The 23,602-nt window shown below is 39.3% G+C and overlaps 1 protein-coding gene across 1 annotated transcript; it reads left to right on the forward strand.

The window, feature by feature from the left end:
• Positions 1–23,602, forward strand: UBE2D3 (ubiquitin conjugating enzyme E2 D3). Its single transcript, XM_068941989.1, has 7 exons — positions 1–443; positions 15,180–15,243; positions 15,328–15,359; positions 17,720–17,797; positions 18,657–18,762; positions 20,099–20,192; positions 21,778–23,602. Exons 1-7 carry the CDS (start codon positions 420–422, stop codon positions 21,821–21,823), a joined length of 444 nt encoding a protein of 147 aa, XP_068798090.1. The 5' UTR covers positions 1–419; the 3' UTR covers positions 21,824–23,602.

Genomic DNA, 23,602 nt, shown 5'->3' on the forward strand with positions numbered 1-23,602 from the left:
CCCCGCCCCGCCCGGCTGCGAGCGCCGCCCCCGGCCTCCGCCTCTCGGGGCGGGTGCGCGCGGGGCTGGGCTCTGGCGCTCTCGGTGGCGCTGGCGTTTGCCTCGGCTCGGCTCCCTCCCTCTCTCCCTCCCCCCCGGCGGCGCGGGCGCGGGCGCGGCGCGGCGCGCTCCCGTCAGCCTCTACCGGCCACCGGCCGCCGTCTGCCCGCAGTCAGGCTCCGCGCGGCCGCCGCGCTCCGGTCGGGCGCCCCCCTCGGCTGTTTCCGGAGGAAGGAGAAGCGCAGCTGCCCCCACCCCCCTTCTCCGCCTTCCTCCCCCTCCTCCTCCTCTCTCGCTCCCTCCCTCCCGGCCCCCCCTCGGCGCGAGCGGAGCGCGGAGTCACCGCGGCGCACAGACGGGCCCGGCGGCACTCGCACACAATGGCGCTGAAACGCATCAACAAGGTGAGCGCCGCGCCGCGTTTCTCCCCTCTTCCCTCCCCGCCGCTTTGGTTTTTCTTCCTCCCCCCCTCCCCGGCGGAGCGGGGCACGGATGCGCGGCCCGCAGGGGCGGGAGGGCCGCGGGGCCGCCGTTGCGGGCCGGGCAGCGGCCGTCTCCTTCCGGCGAGGCCGCGGTGCTGGCGCGGAGGGGAGGCCGCTCTCCGCGGCCCTTCCTCCCGGCCCTGGCGCTCCCCTCGGAGGTGGCCGGCGGCCTTGCGCGGGGGGTCGGTTGGGGCCGGGGCCCGGGCGGCGCCGCCGCTTCCTCGGCGGCGAGAGGCTGCTCCGGGACGCTCAAATGTCAGCGCCGCCCGGAGCCAGCCCGGCGCGGCCGCGGTGCCGGCGCCGCTGCCCCTCCGCCGTCGTTCGCCCGGATCGGGGCCGTATTTGTGTCGCGGAGGGGCTCTGTGGCCGATTGCGGCCCTCCCCGGGGCAGGGAGTGGGCCTCTCGGGCTGGTGTTTCTCCCCCGGCGTGTAACTTCTTTCCCGCATTGTAAGATGGCGGCGGGTTTGCCTAGTTCAGGCTCTTTCCGGGATCTCTCGCTTTCTGCAATAACATGACACACACACGTCTGCACTCCCGTCAACTCCCGTGCAGCTGCCGCCGAGCGATATTGTTCCAGCCCCGCTTCCCCCTCGCAGCCCGCTCTCCCCTCGCGCCCCCGAGGAGCCGCTTTTTCGCCTCGGCCCTGCCTTGGCGAGGGGCGGAAGTGTTTTGTGTGATGTGCTGCGAGGGTTTGTTGTTGCACAATCGGGCCGGGTGGAGTAACTTCACAGCTAACTCGGAAAAAATGTCGAGGTGATGAAAGTTTAAACCTCTTGCAGGGGAGAAGGTTACAGACATGAGGTTGTGCATGGGCAACCTGACGGTTCTCCTTGGTGCCAGTTGTGGACTGTGCAGGTTTAGTGAGAGCGCTTCCAGTTTGTAAATCACTGGGCTGTAATTACAAACGTGATGAAAGCACGGCGGCTTCACCGTGACATCGCTGTTGATCTGTACCTACGCATAAGCTATCTTGAACGTTTAAATATTTCAAGAACTGAGAGGAGCTTCTTGGTCATCTCATAGTCTGCCAAGATGGCAGAAAGCCATAGTGTCTTGAAATCGGTGAACTAAACTTCGGTGCATCAAACGCCTTTTATATGCGGTGCGTACAGCTCATCGCCTTTTACTCTGATTTCGTGTCTTTGGGGTAGTGTTTATAGGCATCTTTTAGTCGAACTGAGTCAAAGTGAGGTAGTGTATTAATGTTAAAGGATAATTACATTATCCCTAAAAATATAAACTCTCCTCTGGACTATTATTAGCTAAAAGAATTGTCTTCGTATTACAGCTGCACTCTCACAAGAATTCCAAAACAATTCCTTTTGAATCTGACATCAGAACTTGTTCCCTCTATTAGTGGATGATATCACTTGAGTTGAAACACAGCTAGGATACTCCCTGGTATGCTTTGTCAAGTTATGCTTATGAAATGCCTTCAGGCTTCTGCAGGTAAGAATTTATTGTCAAATGTAAGCCAAAGCAAACCCTCACGTAGTAATCTGATGGTTGAAACCGTAAAATGATTCGGGATAACTTTTGAATCAATACGTCATCTCTTTGCCTTCAGCATTTTGGCCTGTCTGTTGTGTGCAGTCTCTTGTTCTGTGTTGGTCCTTATGATCCACAGCAGTGTGTACTAGCACGCTTCTTCCTTTACCCAGTGCCAGCATTTAGGATTAGTGGGATGGATTTTTTTTTCGTTTTTGAAGTTGCTATTTTTAATTGATTTAATCACACCATGCTACAAGACATGCTTCTAAATTCACATGCGGTTTACAGTGTTGATTTTGTATTTGTTAGCCTGCAAAGTCAAAATGATGATATGTTGATAGATTGAAACCATTACTTGCAAGCTGCTTTATTCCAAAGTATGCTTTCTGATACAAATATTCACCGGGATTGAGGCTAGAATCCAAAAATAGGAGGACCAATTTTGTAATGAGGTTGTTGTGAATTTAGAGTCTAATCTTGCCAACCGGTAAGGCCAAGAGAATTGCACTCTGTCACTGGTGAGCTGGGATCCCCTGTCTTCCAGTAGTAAGGTCACAGATCAGACCTTGAAACTCTGTGCTTCCTTGTAGTACGTTGTTGGCGCTAAACCAGAACAGGCTAAAGAGAGACCAGGACCTCACAACATTGTAATCACAAATAGCTGATTTAGTCTGACTTTCAGTATTATCCGTCAGGGCTAGAATTCATTGTCTCGTGCAAAAGATGACACCCCAAATGTACTGGTGGAGGTATATTCAGTCTTTTTGACTCTTTATGGACTGGCATTTCAAGCAAAATAAAATTCTTTGAAAGTCTAATTTATCAGATATAATAAATTGTATTAGAATGTGTAAATTTAATCTGAAGTATGTTATACATTCAGAATATAAGTATCCCCTACTTAAAGTATAACTGACAAACTTGAGTTTTGACTTGGGAATTAAAGTACATGAGTATTCATGTATTATATATGAGACTATCTACTGCTGGAATACGCTATAACACTCTCTTCAAACTGAAATAGTTGTCAGGTATATAGCCAGTCCCAGAAAGATTATATTATGCTGGATCACAGCTTTACATCCGTGCCGCTGCCCTGAGGGTAACTGGCAAATAATGGCAAAGCTCTGCTTTTATTGATATGGTTTGCTTTGCGAGAGGGTAGCGGTTGTTTTATTATACCAATAAAGTGCTTTTGCCATGGAATAGTCTGAAAACAACATCTTAATTTTAACTATATCCTTTACTGAACACGAAGTTTTACAGAAACAGGATAAAGGCAATGGAACAAATTAATTTATCAGCTTCGTATAAATACATGATACCTGCTTGTTGCACCTTGTCTTAGTCTCAAGTGTTGAGTGGTACCTGCTAAACGCACGTTCCATCATTGCTGCAGTGTGTTGGCACTTCCGGTTTGAATTGCCATTCAAATTCCGGTTCCATCTCTGCAGTAGAAAAAACAAGAACTCTTCTGTAGAAGAAGTAGGAAATCTGGAATGCATAAAACTGATAAAACTTGGGGAGGTTTCATCATTGATACACACATCCATTTCATCATCATTGTTGTACGCATCGATTGGAGTGAAGCAGTATAAAAGGCCTAAATTATGATCTTGATAGGATAAAAATAGATTGTGAACTAACAAATACAGGAGATGTATGTATGAAATGTCTCATCTGCAAAATGCCTGTTTTAAGAAGACTTGTGCCTGCTGTGTTTTGTGTCTACTTGGTCAAACATAGTACAGGTCAGCATCGTTAAGCAGAGGCGTTCTATTAGAAAAGCTGAGGTGGAGTTGGCATACTGGAAGCTAAAGGCTGAAGGTGGCAAAAACATTGTTTATCTTACATTTTTATATTTTTTCAAAATCTTTTTTATCTTCTATTTTTATCTATGTACAGACAGAGGCTTCCATTGACAGTCATAGAGTGCAGTCTAAATAACAGTTTTCCTCAAGTTTACAACCTCTAGCACTATTCCTAGATTATACGATTAAATGCAACTTTACCTACTCCCCCAAATAATGAGAAATGCTACTAACCCTGGAGGCATTCACAATATCTTTCAGAGATTGGATGTAGTATATGGTGATGAAGGCAGTGTGGAAATCTGCATTAGTTTAACCAAAGTTGTAGCTTTTGTAAAGTTGATTCAGTTAAAATGTTATAAAACTACTTACTGCGCTTGTTTTGCTTTGAAGTATTATTTTCTTTTCAACTTGGAGAGGACAACTCTTAAAAAATATATTTTTTAAAATTAAAAAAATAACTAAAGCCATTGGGTGCAGCTAAGTTTTCTTCTCTGGATGGAAACCTACGATGCTTAGTTTTTGCAGGCAGACTTAGTGTGCTGGAATCATTCAGAATAGTTAAATAACTTGAAGCATTGCGTTATGTGACTTGTCTTATTCATGCTTTGAATGAATGCCTAGAAATAAGTCTGAATTGGTCTACTTGGGGCCTCAGAAAGTTAATTAGTTAAAGAAATGCAGTTGATGAAAAAATACTTAGTTAAAATTCTTTAAACCTTTGTGCATACTCTCTGGATGCATTAAATTACCTTTTTTTCTTTTAGTTAGTTCACCTTAACTATTTCAGATATCCTAGGACAGATAAGTCCTACCACAAGTAGGTAATGCAATGTGACTACAGCACCTGGTGCTTAGAAGGGTCGTGTTGAGCCAAACACAGGGCAGCGGTGGATTTTAAAGCATGAGATTTCACTATATAGTGTTTGGGAAGAACTAATGTTGAACAACCTCAGCGCTTTTTAAAAATTAGAATAAAATTATTCAGCATCAGCTGGAAGCTGTCATCACCTAAGTTCTGTTTATGATTTAGTTTATCTAAATAGTCAGAAGTGACACTAATACTATGTAATGAGTATCACTAACATGGAAGTAGTGCTTCTTAATTGAGTAAGTTTGATACCCATCTTCGAGTCCAGTGTTTGCTGTTCAAGGCTTGAACATATCTTAAGAACTGGAGATTTTTAAGAGAGTGTAAAATTAATGCTTCCTTAACTAGAAAGTTTGAACGGTAACTTAAAGATTTCTCTCATTATTTGGGCCCTGTGCTTGTGAAACAAGGTGCCATTTAACATAGGTCTTTAACTTAAAATGGGCCCATTGGAATGGTAGGAGAAGGGATGGTCATCTCACTTAAGTAATTTTCAGAACTTCAGCGATCAATATTCCATTAGGTGGGTGCTTCTTGGATATCTTGAAGACAGAGCTTTCCAGAACGTCGAGGGATTTGGGTGGGATAATGTACAGAGTAAAAGGTTGCTTAGCCCTCGTTTTCTTTACAATCACTCCAGCTTTTAAAGATTTGTTTTTGAAAGTAAGCCAATATTTTTGCCGTTATTCCCTACATGAGTTCCTTTTATACAGAAGAGCTGATGTAGAACTCTGCAAAATGAGCTCTCTTCAGCTGCTTCCCTGGTCTCTAACCAGCTCTGAAGCACTAATGCCTTTCTTTGCACTATTACATTAATGGGTAACCAGGGGAAGAAGGATGTAAACAGCTGTAAGCAGCAGCTGTTGAATATGGAGCAGCAAACTGCCTCTTGCCAAAGGCATCTCTGTTCCTTGTGGAGGCCACCTATATAGCCTGGCATCGTCCCCCACCAACGGATATTTTCTCTGTATCCATTGAGTTGAACCTCTGAAGGAGAGAGAAGGAAGCAGTTCTTAACCTTGTCTGAGACACTAAGTGACTGTTGGTGAGGAGAGGTGAAAAAGGGTAGAGCTTTGTGTAATTCAGACTTAAGGCACTGAAACATGATCTCTGCTAAATCTTTCTATTGCAGTTATTAAGGTTTTGCCACCTTTAACTGTCTGCCCTGTGTTCTCCTATAGGTTCCTCCTCTGCGCATCTGAGCTGGCAGATGGGAACACGTGGTCTGCACTTGAGTGTTAGGTCTGATATCTCAGTATGAGCTGACCTTTGATGGTTAAGGCCAAGATGCTGTAGCTTATATTAACGTGGCTAAGCTATGGGCATGCGTTTTCTTTTGTGACTGATATAATGTAGTAACCCACCAGTATAAGACAAAATAAAAACTAAATTAGGATAAGAAATGAAAGTAGCATTAAATGTGTGTATGATTGCAGTCGGTAGCACATTTTTATATGTAATTGTCTCTGTCAAGTGGGCTTTTTCAGTAGAGAGTCTTAAACTTTGTGGAGTTGCACGAGCTGGACTGTTCTGTAAGCTTCTTGAACGTAGATTTAACATCTCAAACTCTAGATGAAAGTAACTGGACTTGGGGGAAAAAAGGCTCTTAATTTGGCTTTTTATGGCACACTACTCTGTGTTACATTAAATGTGCTGGGGAAGTCGTGCCAAAAAATTAGTTAAAATTACATTCACAGGTTTAAATTGGTGTTTATGCCTTTGGCAGTTCTTTGTCAAACACTTCAATGTAGACAAGGTTTATCACTGAAAAGTGAACCAAGTGGATTGTTGCAGTATTCAGGAGTGAAAGCTAACAAGATAAAAGGATTTTTTTGTTTGTTTGTTTTAACATTGTTCAGAGCCTTCTCAACAATAGTAAACTTCATTATTAAAATCATTATAAAAGAAGCCTTTGTTCTGAACTTTGTCCCTTTGAGGTGCATATGTCAGGACATCTCAGATCTCCTGCACTTCTCCTCAACATAATGGAAATGTTTTTTTAAGTCAAATTTTAAGAAAAGGTGATTTTCAGACTGCTTTTCAATTGTTAGGAACCAGTAAAAAAGGAAAGAGACAAATGTTTAATCCTTTTCCCAAGCATCTGGACACCAGAGTTCCCAGCTGAACTCTGAACAGATACTGAAATGCTTTAGGTCAGATAGAAAGCATGAGGATTATTTTAAGCACTCCGATGAGTTCATAGTGAGCTTTGTCTGTAACCTGGAGTTAGGTAGGCCAGGTGTTTAACACTTCTGCCCTACTGCCCTATCCCAAGAGCTATTTTAGGTTCCTAGCAGATGGAAGATTCTTGCTCCTTGGCAGTATTTCCTAATTTCCAGATTGCTGGCCTATCGGAGTGATAATGACAAACAATACTGTAAATCAGATGATTGCAAATTTTGTTTTTCCTTTTAGCCTTAGTTTTAATGTCATTGTGCCGTGAATAACATAGGAGGATCTCCTGAATGACAATTTGCCAGTTGGGCAGTGGTCCCCTTCCATCCCTATTCAGAGTGGTGGTTGCAAAGTGTCTGATCGTAAATATGCTGTTGAACGCTGTGTTGGTGGTGGGGGGAGGGAGGGTGTTCTGTGGTTTGGTGTGTGTGTGTTTTTTTTTTTTTTTTTTAAGGCTTTTCTGGACATCAGTATTGTCTAGGTAGCTGAGGTGAAACTTAACCAGTAAAAGCAGCTGCGCTTTAGTTCAGAAAAAGTTTGGATTTTTTTGTGCTCTGTTGGGTCAGTGTGTGCTTGTTTTATGTGTAACTGTACCTAATCCTATAGACAGGCCCTTAGTTTTGCATCTCTGCCACTAATTGTTTGAAACCTACACCCATTATGTAGGTTAGTTATACACAATAACTTAGTGTGATAGCATAATTCCGCAGCTGTGGATAAGGTAGTATGTTCATACCATTATAGTCATATTCACAGAATATACCCCTATAGTATATTTCAGTAGCTTTCAAAACAAGGATTGATCAAAGTCAAAACAAACTTTTAAAGAGCGCTGATTTTCAAAGTTCATTTAGGTTAAATATTTAAATTTCAGAGTAATATATCATATTACATCTAAACAGTAAATTCACAATGCTCAGGGTGTTTGCAAATGACAGTGGTGTTCGTTAGAATATTAACTGGACAGCTTGCTGTTATACAGTCATCTTTTCTGAATGTTTCCTTGAGGACCTGGAGAATTTTCATACCTTCACTCAGAAAGTGAAGCCCTGTCTTATTGTAAGTGTCTTATTGAGGCTGCTTGCAATGTCTGTAAAAACTTGCCCCATTCACTTCCAGTTCCCCAAAGCTGTTGTTTGCTTAGACTTGATAAACTCTAGCAGGCCTTTGTCACATTCAGTCTAGGGCAGTAAGCATACAAATGCTACTTTTGGTTGATGCATCAAGTTCTGGTGGTTGAGATTCTACCTTATATTAATGCATCCTTTACAGACTTCAGGGCAGTCTGTTGGAAGGCTCTCACATAACACTGCCCAAACCCAGCATTTATTGAGTGCTAAGTTGGCATTTGTTTGGAATTGGCTAAAATCTCATTCCTGAGTGGTTATGATCAGCTCAGAATGCCTCACATCAAATATAATTTTTTTCATGTGCATCGTTTGACATTTGCCTATGCTGAATTTAATTTGTCCCTTCATTTTCCAGTCATTGTTTCATTTAGATGGGTGCATCTGATATCTTTTCTTGTGGCCAGCTTACAGCAGGTCACAGCATATTTCTTTTACTAGTTATCTTCCTCTCTGAGGGCTGTTCAGTAGTCCTAGGTTACAGAACCATGGATAAGTATGGTTCTTACAGGAAAAACCTTTAAGAAAGAAGTATGCTAAAGTTAGGGTTCGCTATTTAAAAATGTGGAAATGCTAGGATTAAAATACCCAGGTATCATTGAATGCATAGGCAATTAACTACTACTTCATGCTTCTCCCTTCCACGCATAGTTTCATATTTTAGTCAGCGTGTACAGTCCACATTCTACACCGAGTGTATGTGTTTTAATAGCTTTATTGTTTTTGGGGAATGATAATGTAATACCTCAGAATTAGTGTGTATAAAGCAGTCAGATTTTCTTCATCTTGACCAAGAGAGCTGCTGTGGGTCTTCATTACTTTTTGGGAAAAAAGCCATACTTGTGAGTTCAAAGCACAACTGTAGGTGAGTGGTTGCCACCTTTTTCAAGTTTGTTCTGAATGCTTTTAGCAAGTGATCAGAAAAGCAAAGTCCTTTTCCAGTCTAGCCACAGAGGTGGACTCCGGGAAAGGTCGACATAGAATAGAGTGCCATTTTACTTAGCTGCTGTAACTTTGAAATTTCCCTGAAAACATTACCTACATTGTACATCTTCCAAATTTCATAACAGATGAGAAGTCCTGTAGACAATAGCCACATTCACAAAGAACTTGTGTGCTGAGAAGTTGGTTCTTTGAAAAGATAGCATGTAGTCATCTGAGTAGTTTGTATCACAGCCCAAGCACACACAGTGACTGAATTACAATTGCCCAGCAGCCTGGCGTTTCCTTCCTTGAGTGCTAAGCTTAAAACCTGAGTATTTTTATGTCTGTCTGTCTCTCTTCATATACCATTACATTATGATACTGTCACTAGATATTGTACAAGCCATATGCAAAATTATAATTCTAAGGGTTAAAGAAAGAACAAACATGAAAAATACAGGAAGCAGAATATTCAGGAAAGAGACTATTTCATCTGTTCAGTTCCTGGTTATGCTGTTGTGGCTTTGTTAAAAGACTTTCCATGCTCTTTGGGCCTTGCTGTTTTCTGTGGCTGATCTTCGTATAATTCCAGTGCATATTTGCTTTAACATCATTTTCTTAAGCAATGTCAGCTTACATTTTTGATTTACACATTGTCATTATATTTTGTTTTTCTCCATTTATTAAGTGTTAACCAAGAGGCCAGTTTGTTTGAAACTGGTAATTTTCTGCTGGTTGCACTTGCCTTGTGATATGTATTGTGCCTTTGCTTTCTTATTCAGCTTAAAAATCCACATCCAGTGGTGTTCCGAGCTGTTATTTTCTGCTTCCAGGGATAATTGTTTCATGCTGAAATGAATGTTACAAATGCAGGTGTGGGGGATAAGGCAGTAGTTCTTTGCTGGTCAGTGCTTCTTAATCTTCGGACAGGCTTAAATGTTTTTTGCCTCCCTTCATAGCTGCTTCCTATCCTCTCTTCTTTAAAGCTGTTTTCAACTGTGAGCTAATGAGTAAAGATTAATATAGTGATACGTTTTTGGATGCTTAGAGTTTGAAATACCCTGTTTATGACACAGACTATATTAGACAGGCACTCAAATTAATAAACGTTGGGTTTTGTTTGGCCTTTTTTTTTGGGGGGGGGGGGGGGGGGAGGGCTACTTCCGACTTAACTACATATTCCCTTTCACTCCCTCCAGAGTGGAACAAGTTCTTGTCTGGGAATTTAAAGCAAATTAACCCAGTTTCTTCCATTGTGCTTTTCTCGCCTAGGTACCAGAAAGCTACAGTGTATGATTTTAAGGAACAATCATGTTACAAACCTGTATTAAACCTAACTGCGAGTTTATGCCTGTGGAAGAGGAGTGATCGTATACCACTCTGGTGGAAATGATCTTCTACCACTCTATGTTTAAGTCAGCTGCTGCTATTATTAACAATAAGCCCAGGATATCTCTGGCTTAAACTTGAGAAACGTAGCTGTTGTGCCACAGGGAATATAAATTCTGACAAACTGAGGAAGAAAAGGAGCAGACAGTGATTCTGCTCAGCTTGGTATTTTGCAAGAAGGCAGCATAACAAGGCATAAAGCTATTACTTATTACTGAATTTGTTGAGGCCTGAAAACTTCTCTAAGAGCAACTAGTTACCTTAAATATTTTCTTTCCATGTCCTGCTTGTATGTATCTGGAAGAGGTAGCCTTTGCCATTCTTTTTCTTCACCCTTTAAATGGCTTGTCATTTTTTAAATATGTGGTAAAGAGGAATTGTTTGACAGCCCTTTAACAACTTTTCTGTCAAAAAAAAAAAAAGTCACTTCTGTGTTTTATAATATCCACTAGGACTGTAGTCCTGCATTCAGATTGAGACTCTGATGTCAGTGTTTTAGACCCTCACTTGAGGCATAAGCCAAGTTTTCTACGTTAGTTACGATTATATTTGTGCAAAACAAGCAGATTAGTTAGCTTTTGTAAGTATTTTTGTCTTGAAAATACTGGTTTATCTTTTGGTTAGCTTTTTGCTAAATTTATCGAGAAAGAGAGGAGAAATGAGTAAGAAGGCAGCTGTTTTTCCAGTAAAACTGCATCTTACCACACACTTAATATGAAACTGTTTCGCAGACTGCAGAAGACTATAATGCTGAATTTGTCTTAAAACATGGCTGTCTGTAGTGACAGGTATTCTTGCTGTACTTCCAGTTGTCCTTTGGTTTTCCAAAACTCGTGCAAAATTGTACCTGCATGGTTTCTTGTGTATGCTGCGTTGCCACTGTCCTCTAACAGTAGCATTGGCAAGTAGTCCCTAAAGTCCTTAAATCTGTAAAATGCTGTCTGACTAATGATTCCTGTGAAGAGAGGTAGGGACTATCACAACTTTGTATTTGGAAACTGGGGTGAAGAAATAGTGATATGCTAGAGCTACACCAAACACCCATGGCAGAAGCAGAGACCACTAGTCAGGGTTGTAATTCAGGACTAATCCTTTCCAGTAGACAATGTAACGCATCACTCTGAATCAAGCATGTTTTATTGTTTCTATGTAAAGCCTTTGGAATTTGCTTTTTGGGAATGCATATTTTTTTCTTAAGCCACCTGTAAAGTGAAAAACTCTAGCAGCTGACTCCAGGAAAATGCGAGTTTATCCCTCTGCCATTGAATTTTCTACTTTGGATATTTTATTTTAAAGAAATTTTGGGATATATCTTAAGTATCGCTTGACAAAGGAAAACGGTACTGAAAATAAAGTAAACAAAAAGAAGCAAAGTTGGACGTAGCAAGTAATGCAGCAGAAGGACTACCAGAAGAATAAGATCTTTTTTACAGTTAGACATTTTACAGAATAATGCTCAGGAACACTTCTTAACATTTCAGTTAAATTCTGAAATATTAGTTAGACTATGCTTTGTAAAAATGAAACTTAATGTGGCCTTACCTTCTTAGTAAGCAGCGTGTAAAAAATAAGGGAACAATTACGAGGTGATATTGGTCAGCTAATGCAAGCTATCGAGCTTGGTTTTGTTATTCGAAATATTTCCAGCTGAAATATTTGAAATATTTTATATATTGTTATATAGAATAGTTGATCTTGATTGCTAAGCTAAGAAGCAAGGTCAGTATTTCTTTTTGCTGTTAAGTGAGAAGGTTTTTTTAAAAAAAAAAAAAAAAAGGCTCCTCCCTTTCCCTGAATGAAATGCTCCAACTGCTTTCCGAATGTCGCAGCCCATATGTCTCTGCTTGTTCATTTTCCAGTTATTCCAGTTTGCATGTTGGACTCAGGAGAGTCCTAGCTTTCAGAAGGAGGCACTTTTTTAAAAGTTACACAGAGGGAACTTTCTGGTTGCAAAAAGCCTCCCTTCTTTTGTGTAAATGTTAAGCGTTGTGCACTTAACAATAACGTAAAGTAGATTTGATGTTACTGTGAACAACAAATGCTTTCCAGTACTTTGTTTCATATTTGACTAAGTTCTTGCACAACATTTTAGGCTGCTGAAACATTCAGCTTTACTGCAGACTTGACTGTTCTGACCATAGTACCTGAGGGGAGAGAAGAGAGTACAAGAAAGTGCACAATCTCATCTTGTGTTTCTGACCTTTCTAGATAAATTATTTGTTCTGTGGTCAAAATATTAAGTGCTGTATCATATTTTCCTGACCCTATCTATATTTCAAATTGCTTTATTTGGCATGATTTTTTTTTAATAAGTGTAGTGGGCCAGATAAAACTTTAGTGTTTTACCTTATTAAAATCACTGCTTGTTTGTTCTCTAGAGCAGTTTAAGCGCTTGAAAGGGCTTGCTCTGCATGGACATGCATTTTGAAATGACTGGAGATTAGGGTATTAACACTTCTATGTTTCAGCTTGTAAATTATTCTTAATGTTACTGAAGCTATTTTTCTGCACGAAATTTTCACTGGGACTTTTAAATTTAATTTTGTCTTAAGTTTGCTATCAATTTAATTTCCTTCTTGTAGTACTGATATACTCTTTAACGTTTCCGCTGTTAAGGTATTTTATAGGTCAAGCGCTTTTTATCTTGAGCAGTGATTTCTTGCTTCTCTGAAGACAGTATGTTTTGAAGAGCTCTCTAGTCTATTGCACATACCTCTGGCAGTCTGCTTTCATGCTAGGGTCTCTTCTTGCCCTTCCTTACCTTTGTGCTACTCATTTTTATGATTCCAATAAAGTCCAAGAAGAGCCTTTCCGTAGTTCTTAGTCCCCATGGTGGTCTTCCAAAAAGAGAATCTGATCTTCTTCCTCAATTAAATCAAATATTCCAGTAAGAACCACACAATGTTAAAATATTAACACCTGTGTCTTTCTGCGTACTATATTGCTACAATTTATGTTAAGGGACAAAAGATACAGTGGAAGTTGGTTTTACTGGATTTTGGAAAAATGACTGATTATTCTTATAAATGGAAAGACACATGCTTGGATGGGAAATAAGCCTGATTAACAGCTCTCTTTGTATTAAGTGTGTATTGTGTTAAGTGGGGGGGGGGGGAGGAGATTTACAGCTGGAGGTTCTTTTACAGTTCTTGTTTGCCTTTACCTAGGTAATATAACTGTAACTTAGAAAGTTTTTCTGGAAGGTAGTACCATTGAACTACATATGGAGGTAATAAGTAATATTACATTGCAGAAATAAGGGCATTACAGGGTCCCCCGGTAATAACTGAGGAGTGTTGTACGATAAAGGCACAGTGGTGGGATTTAACAGGATGATCTGGCAAGAAGTCATGTCCATGCTTTTAAATAACAACAACAATGAAATCAACAATAGTATTAATTTCACTCTACATTGCTTAGGAACACCTGATACAATTCAGTTTTATAGTATAGTCTGATTTCAGTGCAAAGCTCAACTCCGGTTGATTGTAAGGGTGAGCAAAATTAACATGTGTAGGGAAAGGAAAAAACAATCAAAAGTTTTCTTAAAACCTAAGAATTTCTACATGTTGAAGTAGTGTTCACCTCTTTCTGTATTGGCAGCAACTATCATCTTACCAAAGAACAAGATGTTCGTGTTAAGTTCAAGTTACATGAAATGTAATATTTCTTCTGATGGTGTGCTGGCTTACATTAACTGAATTTGTATCCAGTGCTGAATTTGTCAAACTTCAAGGATGCATTAGGGTCTTCACAGACAGAACTGTTCGTTGTCTGGTCCAAATGTGTGTGTCTGTTCCCAACATAACAGGCATGCTCTGGTTTCTTAAATATCTGACAACATAATAGAATGCTCTTGTTTTTATGGCTTGTGTAGACTTGCAGTAAAATAACTTGTGTGCAACTGTTAATGCATAGGAAAGGGACTGACTGAAGGTTTTCCTTTTTCTCATGGCGTCTAGTTATTTGGTAAGTGCAGACGTATAGAAGTCATTGAAGCCATTTTTAGATTCAAAAAGAGCAGAGAAGAGGGGACAGTATCTGTTGTGTACTTTAACTGAAAGTGTAAATTTAATTTTAAAAGGCACTGTCTAATTAAGTAACCTATAAAGTGATTAAACAAGGCAACAGATTTGAAATTAATACTGAGTTTGTTTGACTCTTTCCAGCAATCTTGATACCGCACAAGGAATTTTTCTGCTCTTAAGTTTCTGTTCCCTCCATTAGGGAGGAGGGAGGGAACTGGTTTCTACAGCTCAGTTATTCAGAATTCTGAGGATGTAATTGTCTTAAACATGAAGTTTAAGATACAAAATACAGATGTTTTGCCTGGTTCCCAACATTTGCCAGCCTTTTTATTTTTCCTATCTACTTTAATCTATGCAAGATATATCCTGTTTCTGTTTGTTCTGAATTTTAAAATCTAGATTTCATATACCTAGTGCTTTCCACATCATGAAGACTGTAATCAACTTACTGTCTCTTTCTTTCCTGCTTAAAGCTTCTCCAACTAAGACTTAATCCTTGAAATCTCAATCAGAAATGGGTTGGACTTTGCCCACTTCGTGCTCTTTGTCCTCCTGTCCGATGTCCCACCCCGGCAGGGATATCTTAACAGGCACATAAAGTAGTGATTTTCATTTGAAAAAACATACTCATTGTAACTCTTTACCTTCATAGCCAATCCTGGCAGTCTTGTTCTTGTATGAAGACGTTCCTGATCCTGATCTGGTGGTTCTAATAGCTGTTGTTGCGCGTTCTCCTGTATTCATATATGGAGAAAAACTGTTTTTGCCGGACATTCAGGGAAAATGACAGTTGCATGAATTAATTAACATTCCCTAAACAGATTTTTGTTTTGTTTTTAAGGAACTTAGTGACTTAGCCCGTGATCCTCCAGCACAGTGTTCAGCAGGTCCCGTTGGAGATGACAGTAAGTAACCTTAAGTTTTAGTTTTGCTCTGCTAACTTAAAGCGTATCATGCCTAGATAATAATGTGGAGTTTTTCTTTTGTAGTGTTTCATTGGCAAGCCACAATTATGGGACCTGTAAGTATGCTAATTCTTGTGATGTAATACTAAACTTATATAGTAGTTCTTATTCAGGAAGAATTTTTATTTTTTTTTTAAACTCCTCTTATCGGACTTTAGTTCTAGAGATGCTCCTTGCATTGGCAGACAATGAAGGAGGGGAAAAAAAAAAAAACAGCCTGACAATTATTATTTTATTGCTGGAGTGTTGTATCAGGACACGTATTTGAGCTGAAATAATCTTCAGAGCAATGTAAGGCATCATTACATAGCATCTAGAAACTTAGTTTGTATTTGACTCATTCTGTAGTTTGAATCTAGCATAGACCTTGTTTGTAGTTGGAGCTATTGCCAGTTTCAGCAGTTGGGCTAATCTGCATTTATGCAGGTTTTAGAAGAGGTTAGGGACGCCCTCTTTGATCTAGCGTCATGTACTGAGATCTTGGGTCCTCCTAGGAACAGGAGGTAAAAAGTCACAGTAAAGTGAGGTTCTACATGTGACTGGGTGCGTGTGTATATATGTATACATATATAAATGCACAATGCCCATCTGAAACCTGAATGTGACTATTCCCCTGTTAAAGAAGGCAACTTTTTGTGCTTACTAAAAATCTGACCTGCAAACACTTGACATGCTGAGTTCTTGGGGCTGGTTATCCGTATTTAGAAAAGGAAATCTTTTGTAACTTGAGGAGACAAATAACAGATGCCAGTAGACCTGGAGCCCCTATGTGATGCCTCTACTTCAGCTACAGAGTAGGCATAAAGTATTGGTGATGCTGTACTGCCCTGACTTTATATACGGCCACAAATGGGGTTTAAGCAGATTACTGCTGAAAGGTGGCTTATTTGAGGTTCCCCTGACTGGAAAAACAGTGCTACATTCCTAAGTCCCTGGTCCTCATTGAATGTAACTAGGTGCTTCAAAAAGATAAAACTGTTTTAATAGCTATGCTCACATTTGAAATGCAAGGAATGTTCTTCACTCTACTGAATCTCAACGTCCCTGGCTGCTGTCTCTGCATGGTCATAGGTATTAAGCATAAGCTGACTTCAAATATAGATTTATTTTTTTACTTCCCCTGTGTTATATGTTGTGTCAATCAAAAAGGTCAGCATTCCTGTCCCAAGACTGAGTATTGTGTATACTCAGGAAGTAGCTTGAGAATAGTGTGGTGCTACTAGTTCTAATGTGACTGTGATGTTGCTTAATGTTTTTAATAAAAGATAAGAGTTGTATTGCCAATCATCTGGCATTCCACATCTGCATATAATAGGACATGATACAGGCTGTGGTTTTGTTAGTGAGAAGTAAGGGAGCATGCCTAGTTGGTCGTCTTCAGTTTTAACAGATTCTGGGAGGGGCTTGCTTCTGTAATTGCTAAAACGTATCCCCCGAGAATGCGCAGAAAAAGGGTTGCTTGCTGGCTCCTCAACTCCTCAAGTAGTATGTATTGATCAAGCACAAGAGGTCATATTTTTATTTCTATGCTTTTGGCAGAGATAGTGTGGCATATAACCTACACTTTGATAAGTTTGCATCCCTTGTCTTGTATTACAGAATTTCATTTACTGATATTTAACAGAGTAAGATGCACTTACTGCTTTACATCAGTGAAATGTTTTTTCAAAGAATATGAAAATTCAGTTTCTGAATAATTCAGAAGTGTACTCTGAACTGTGTGTGTGTCAAATTCGTAGTCCTGAGTCTAGAATTAAAAGCACTGTAGTCTATAAGTTAAACAAGAAAATTAGGTAGATTACCATGTCAGAAATTTTTAGTTGTAAATCAGCTTATGATGAATTTCTAAAACAGAAAGGGAGAAAGTGTGGTGGTGGTGGTGGTTTTGGTGAAATTTTTTTGTTTGGTTGGTTTTTGTAAGGAACCAGGAGTTAGTTGTGTGTAAGAAGAGATTTTCTGCAGGGCTCAACAGTGCCTACACCAAAGAGAGAACTTAGGAGGGAATGGGAGGCCTGTGAGTTGTCTTTGGCCATTGTTACTTGAGTGATTGTAACAGGCTCTCCAAGCGCAGAACTTCAGCGTCTTGAACTTGTTAGACAAGGCTCCCACTCTGTTACTGTTATTTCTTGGAGCTGTCTCAAGAGACTTGGATGCCTTTGCAAGTTGTCCCTAGCGGATTGTCACAGAAGTTGTTTTCTGTGAAGCATTATCTCAGACAGGTCCATCCAAAAGGTGTCCCATATCTGTTCTGCATCACTTAGCCTTAGGAAGGAACAGTTGAATTTTAGCTGCATCTCTGTTATATTGGTGAATTAAACAGTTCCTTTGTTTAAACACATTTCTTTATTTAAAAACAAGATCCTGAAAGAGATTTAGTCCTAAAGCTAATTGGAGAATTATTTGCTTGCTTTGACAGAATGACAGTCCATATCAGGGTGGTGTATTCTTCTTGACAATTCACTTTCCTACAGACTACCCTTTCAAACCACCTAAGGTAAGTATTACTTTCTCCTTTGTGAAGTTAGTGCTCTTTAAGAAACTGAGTGCAGGATAGAAATTGTTAGTACTTGAGTTCTAATATTGTCAAGTTCTGACTTCATTCATACATTCTTAAAAAAAGCAGCATCTCAAATGCTGTATCCCTCTCTGACTGACCCAAGAATTTGTGTGCTGGCATATATTCAAGCATATTCATACACAGTAATTCTAAACTGCTTAGAACGATGTTTGTTTTCTTTTCTGTTTTTCGTAATTGTTAGGAAAACTCACTGGCTTTGCATTGCTGTAGTAGAATTCTTACTTAGGGGACTGACAAGTCTTACTGTATGACTCTCTGGGTTGTTACGTAAAAATTTGACCCTATTGATGTTGACTTGTTGAGTGTCTAAAATCAATGATTATTTTATCTATTATAATGTGATAATAGTTGCAAAATAATGTTAGTAGCTGGCAAAACTACAAAAAAAGTGTACCTGCGCTTTCATTTTCATTTTGAATGAAAATCGAAAAACTTGGAGTGGCCGTAGTGTTTGAAGTTCTTTACCTTTGTGATAGCAGTGTTACCGTGGTTGAAACACTTCTGCTGAGTGTCTTCATCGTGTTGCAGAGATACCTGTGATTAAAACATAGCCTCATGCTTGTCTTCTCTCTATTCTGATCAGAATGCCTAGTAATTTGCAATCCAAAAGCTGCTGCTTTGAGTGTGTTTCTCTGAATTCGTGGTACAGTCTAACTGTTCAATTCTTACTTTTCTTTTCGAATAAATTGAGTTGACTAATAGCTTGATTGAAAAGAAAGAGTGATACTGTAATTGTCATAGACTGAAACACACTTTTCATATTTTTTTATTATAGGTTGCATTTACAACAAGAATCTATCATCCAAATATTAACAGTAATGGCAGCATTTGTCTCGATATTCTAAGATCACAGTGGTCTCCTGCTTTAACTATTTCTAAAGGTAACTTTTCTGGAGGGGAAATGTTTCCATCTTGTGTTGAATGTTGTGTTTTTTGCTTTGATTGTCTTGAGTTCTCCCCCTGTCTCTTGATGTTTCCCTTAGCCGGTGTTTGCCAATTTGATAATATCTTAGTGCATTTTTAATGGATGTTTGTTTTTTTTTTTTTTCCAACACCACCTGCTACACGGCTGTTTAAGGCCTTGTCTGACCACTTATTTGCTTTAGTGTTCTTAGCAGTGCTTACTAGCTTGGTCTCAGAGGAGATTGCCAGCATCTGGATTGAAGCAGGCCTACGGTGGTATGCTCAAGCTGAGGCTGAGAAACTGCTTGTTTGTACCTGTCCATGTAGATATACTCTTGTTTATCAATTTAAAGATGGTTTATTTCGGTTCAGTTTTTTATAATCAAGTCTATATAGCTTTTTGGCTGAGCCTACCTAGAATTACATTCCGAGTTATATTGGCATATCTCTGTGGATAGATAAACAGAAGATGGATATTGATACATGTTGCTCTCTGCTGCCTTGCAGTGGCATTGTCTTCATGGACTGAGCCTACTGATTGTACTTCAGGATAAGCTGAATTTGTGCTGCAGTAGGAGCTTTGTAACTTTCCTCATTTTACTATAGTAAACGCGAGTTAGTTCTCAAGTACTTTCATGACAGAATTTTGTTTGTTTGGCTGCTTACACTGGTCAACGTGGCTTCAAAAGATCCATCAAGATGCTTCTTTATCTATAGAACTTGTAATTCCTGTCTGTCCAAGGGATATGTTTGTGATGTGGATCCCCTACATTTTAACGTTGTCATTACCATGTTTCTTTTAAAGCTGCTGTGAGAATAGATGATGCAGATCCTATAGCAGCCTGCAGTAGTGTTTCCCCGGCAGTCTTGCTCCTTTCTTTTACAACATACGTATTTTATCAGTGCAGACTGGGGTAGTACTATCTTAGACACTACAGAGAAAGAATGGAGTCCGAAAGTTCTGATTCTAGTGATGAAAACCTGGAATGTGTTGATCATCAAAATACATAGTAATGTGCTTTAGTGTGCTGCTACCTTGCATCATAGTTCAGGGGACAGTGGCGCTATTTTTATGTTTGTTGAAGGCTATGAGTATTGGGAAATGGGAAATAAATAGTTCTTGGGAATTTTAAGTCATGTGGGGCTTTTTATGTAGAGTAGGCTACAAATTTACTTTGGCCATGTGTCAGGAAAAGGCTTTTGGGGCTCTCTAGCATGCTAATGTTGTCTTAAAGCACAAAGCCATGCTCCATTGTTTCTGAGATCGTTGCTCTTGTTTTGCTATTGAGTGTTTTGTTTTTTTTTTTTAAACAGTTCTCTTATCCATTTGTTCACTGTTATGTGATCCAAATCCAGATGACCCACTAGTGCCAGAGATTGCACGTATCTATAAAACAGACAGAGACAAGTAAGTACAGAGTTATGTAAGAAATACTTTAACAAACTTTGTGAAGAGTGCTCTGTCAGAGAGCAATTGTACTGAGTGAGCCTTTTGTGAAAATTTGGGATGGAGAAAACTTGTGTGTTGAAGAGATACCTATTCTTGGTAGTGCCTAATTTAAAAACAAAGGGACTTAGTATCTTTGAAGTTGCGGGGGAGGGAGAGTATCTTTTTCTTACAAAGGTGGCAGTATTTGAAAGTGTGTGTTGCCTACTTAACTGGCTTCCTATGCTTAAATAGAACAGGGATCTTCTTTGGTGCTTTCTTTTGGTAGTAGCTTCCTTTAATTTTGGAACTTCCCTTGAGAAAGGCTTTATGACTCTTTTCCTATCGGTGTTGAAACAAGTATGTTTTCCTTACATATTTTTAACATTTTGCACAGGTAGAATTATATGAAATAGCCTTTGGTTTTCTATTAATGCTAAATATACTTGTCCGATTAGGTACAATAGGTTAGCAAGAGAGTGGACAGAGAAATACGCTATGCTGTAGGGTAAGAATATCTGCACATTATGGTGCATTTAACAAAATGGAAACTTGTCAGCACTTGAGTGCTGCATGCTTTAAGGCACTGGATTAACTAACAGATAATGGATGCACCAGTTACTGAACTTGAATATTTAACAGCTTGGTCTGTGGTTAGTGTGAAATGTATTGGCTAGTCACTATTTCTCACAGATACTGCTCTTGCATGGCAAAAAAAAAAAAAAAAAAGTATGAAATAATTATCAAGTTTTGAGCCAGCTTGTGAACTTTTTCTGGTAAGTATTTACGCAGTTTTTGTCAGAATTTCATTTAAAATGATGCAGTACTCTGTAATCGGACCTCATGCATAGACGTGCATGAATTTAGACGACCCAAATTTAAACTTTTTATTACTCAGCAGTGTCTCTCTTCTTACGTATTCTAAACTAGGGAAATACATAGGGGTTCTGGTCTGCTTGTATAGTTGAAAATTAACTTACTACTGATAAGCATGGAGTTAAGTATAAACTAATTGTCAGCTCAATTCCTGTGGAAGTACTATACTTAAAAAGATACTCTGTTAATATTCCTTTTTAAAAAAATTATTTGAGCAATATATTAATGTGAAAAGAGAATATGGAGATGAAGAAATGCTTACTGTTATCTTACTCTACAATAGGAAAGTTGACACACATTCTGTATCCAATGATAATCAAGTAGTCTTTACTTATGGCATGTGATACTCTATATAATAGTTATCCTAAGGACCAGTATTAAAAAAAAAAAAAACACTCCTCTTGCCCCTCCCACCACAGGTGGTCTCTATTCCTTCCCCTTTAGTAGTCTTTCACAACAAACTTCTAGCAACTCTGTTCATTTTAGATGTGAAGTTTTTTATGTAAATTAGAAAGTTATCCAAGTCAGTCTAGGAAGGGATTTGTTCAGGTTTTCTCAGCTTATATTAGTGTAGAAAGAAACTTCTCTTAGCGTGAAGAAGAATAGGGAGATTGGAATAAAATATTTATCACTGAACTTTTAGGAAATTGCTGTTTAGTGGCACTAATGCTATTCCTGTTTTTGTTTGCAGGTACAACAGAATATCTCGGGAATGGACTCAGAAGTATGCCATGTGATGCTACCTTAAAGTCAGAATAACCTGCATTATAGCTGGAATAAACTTTAAATTACTGTTCCTTTTTTGATTTTCTTATCCGGCTGCTCCCCTATCAGACCTCATCTTTTTTTATTTTTTTGTTTACCTCCTTCCATTCATGCACATGCTCATCTGAGAAGACTTTAGTTCTTCTAGCTTTGGACAATAACTGCTTTTAGAATCTGTAAAGTAGTTACACAAGAACAATTGCCCAAGATTCAGAATTTTTTTTAATGGAGCATGTGTATTATGTGGCCAATGTCTTCATTCTAACTTGGTTATGAGATTAAAAAAAAAAAAAAATCCTCACTGCTCTAACAGATACCGAAGATATCACCTGAAGGGGGGAGGGAAGATGGATGTTCAGTTTTCTCCCATCAAAGAAGTAACATTGCTGTAACAACATCCATCTTGTTCTAAACCTTCCAGTGTTAGAGAACTGAGGTTTTGCTATATACTTCTGCTCATAACTGATGTTTCTGGAGAATTGGTACTGAATCTATAGCATCAGCAGAACAGAAAATGTGATGTATCTTATGCATGTCAATAAAGGAATGACCAGTTCTTGTTTTACAGAGAATGGAAATTGGAAGTCAAACATCCCTTGTATTCCAAAATAGGGTCTAAGGACATTTTTGTAATTCATTTAAATTTTGTTAGGAGGCTTGGAGCTATTAGTTAATCTGTCTTCCAAAACACTGTTTAATATAGCACTGAATAAATGATGCAAGTTGTCAATGGATGAGTGATCAACTAATAGCTCTGCTAGTAATTGATTTATTTTCTTCAATAAAGTTGCATAAACCAATGAGTTAGCTGCCTGGATTAATCAATATGGGAAACAAAATCTTTTGTAAAAGCAAAGCTGGTTTTTGTATATACTGTTGGGATTTGCCTCATTGTTTAACATCAAATAATGATGTAAAGTTCGATAGAGCGAATCTTTTGCCATTTTCAGTTATAATACTCAGTCTGTTGCAGGTTGACACATTGTTCGGCCTGATGTATGCAGAATTAATAAGCTAACATAGTAGTGTAGCCTTAGTTGCGTGCTACACTTGGTGCTGGGAGCCCAGCGTTCAAGGATGGACTTGGGACCCAGCAGATCTGAAGTGGTGTGTTGTGGAGATGCTTCCTGATGCACCTGTGTTTGCTGACTGAGAACCTTTTTCTTCACCTTGTACGCTTGACAGCTGAAAGATCTTAATGTGGGAGTAATGATGAGGCAAAAAATATAAAATAAAGTACTGTTTTGATGTGGGAATTGTCATGAGGCTGTGTTGAAGTGACTTTACTATGTGGGATGTTTGTTACCATTGAAAAGGACTTGTTCAGCCATGCTGCCATTTACATTAATGACTATTTTAATGCAACAGACACTTTCCTCATGTCAGGTGACTAAACGTGAATAAAGACTCATTGCTATTGGATTTTTGTTCTACAAGAAACATTGTCTTGTGCCATTAGTTTATCTTTGCAGCAACAAGGGCATTACTAAGTATCCGGCTCTCCTGTTTCCTGCCCTCTTCCTTCATATTTTTCCTTGTTTGTTTGTTTGTTTTTTGGTCTCCATTCTTAACATCCATAGCTTCATTTCCTCTAGTCTTGTACTATCAGTTTATTGTGCATCTGTGACTTCGCACTGGCACCACTTTTGCACTGCTTATAGTTATGTACATTCTGATTCCTTGTCCCCACATGGATGTGGAAAGCTAGATGTAAAATAAATGTTAAACCTTAATTTTTATAAAAATTTGAA

Source organism: Struthio camelus, chromosome 4 (assembly GCF_040807025.1).
Source record: "Struthio camelus isolate bStrCam1 chromosome 4, bStrCam1.hap1, whole genome shotgun sequence".
Taxonomy (NCBI): domain Eukaryota; kingdom Metazoa; phylum Chordata; class Aves; order Struthioniformes; family Struthionidae; genus Struthio; species Struthio camelus.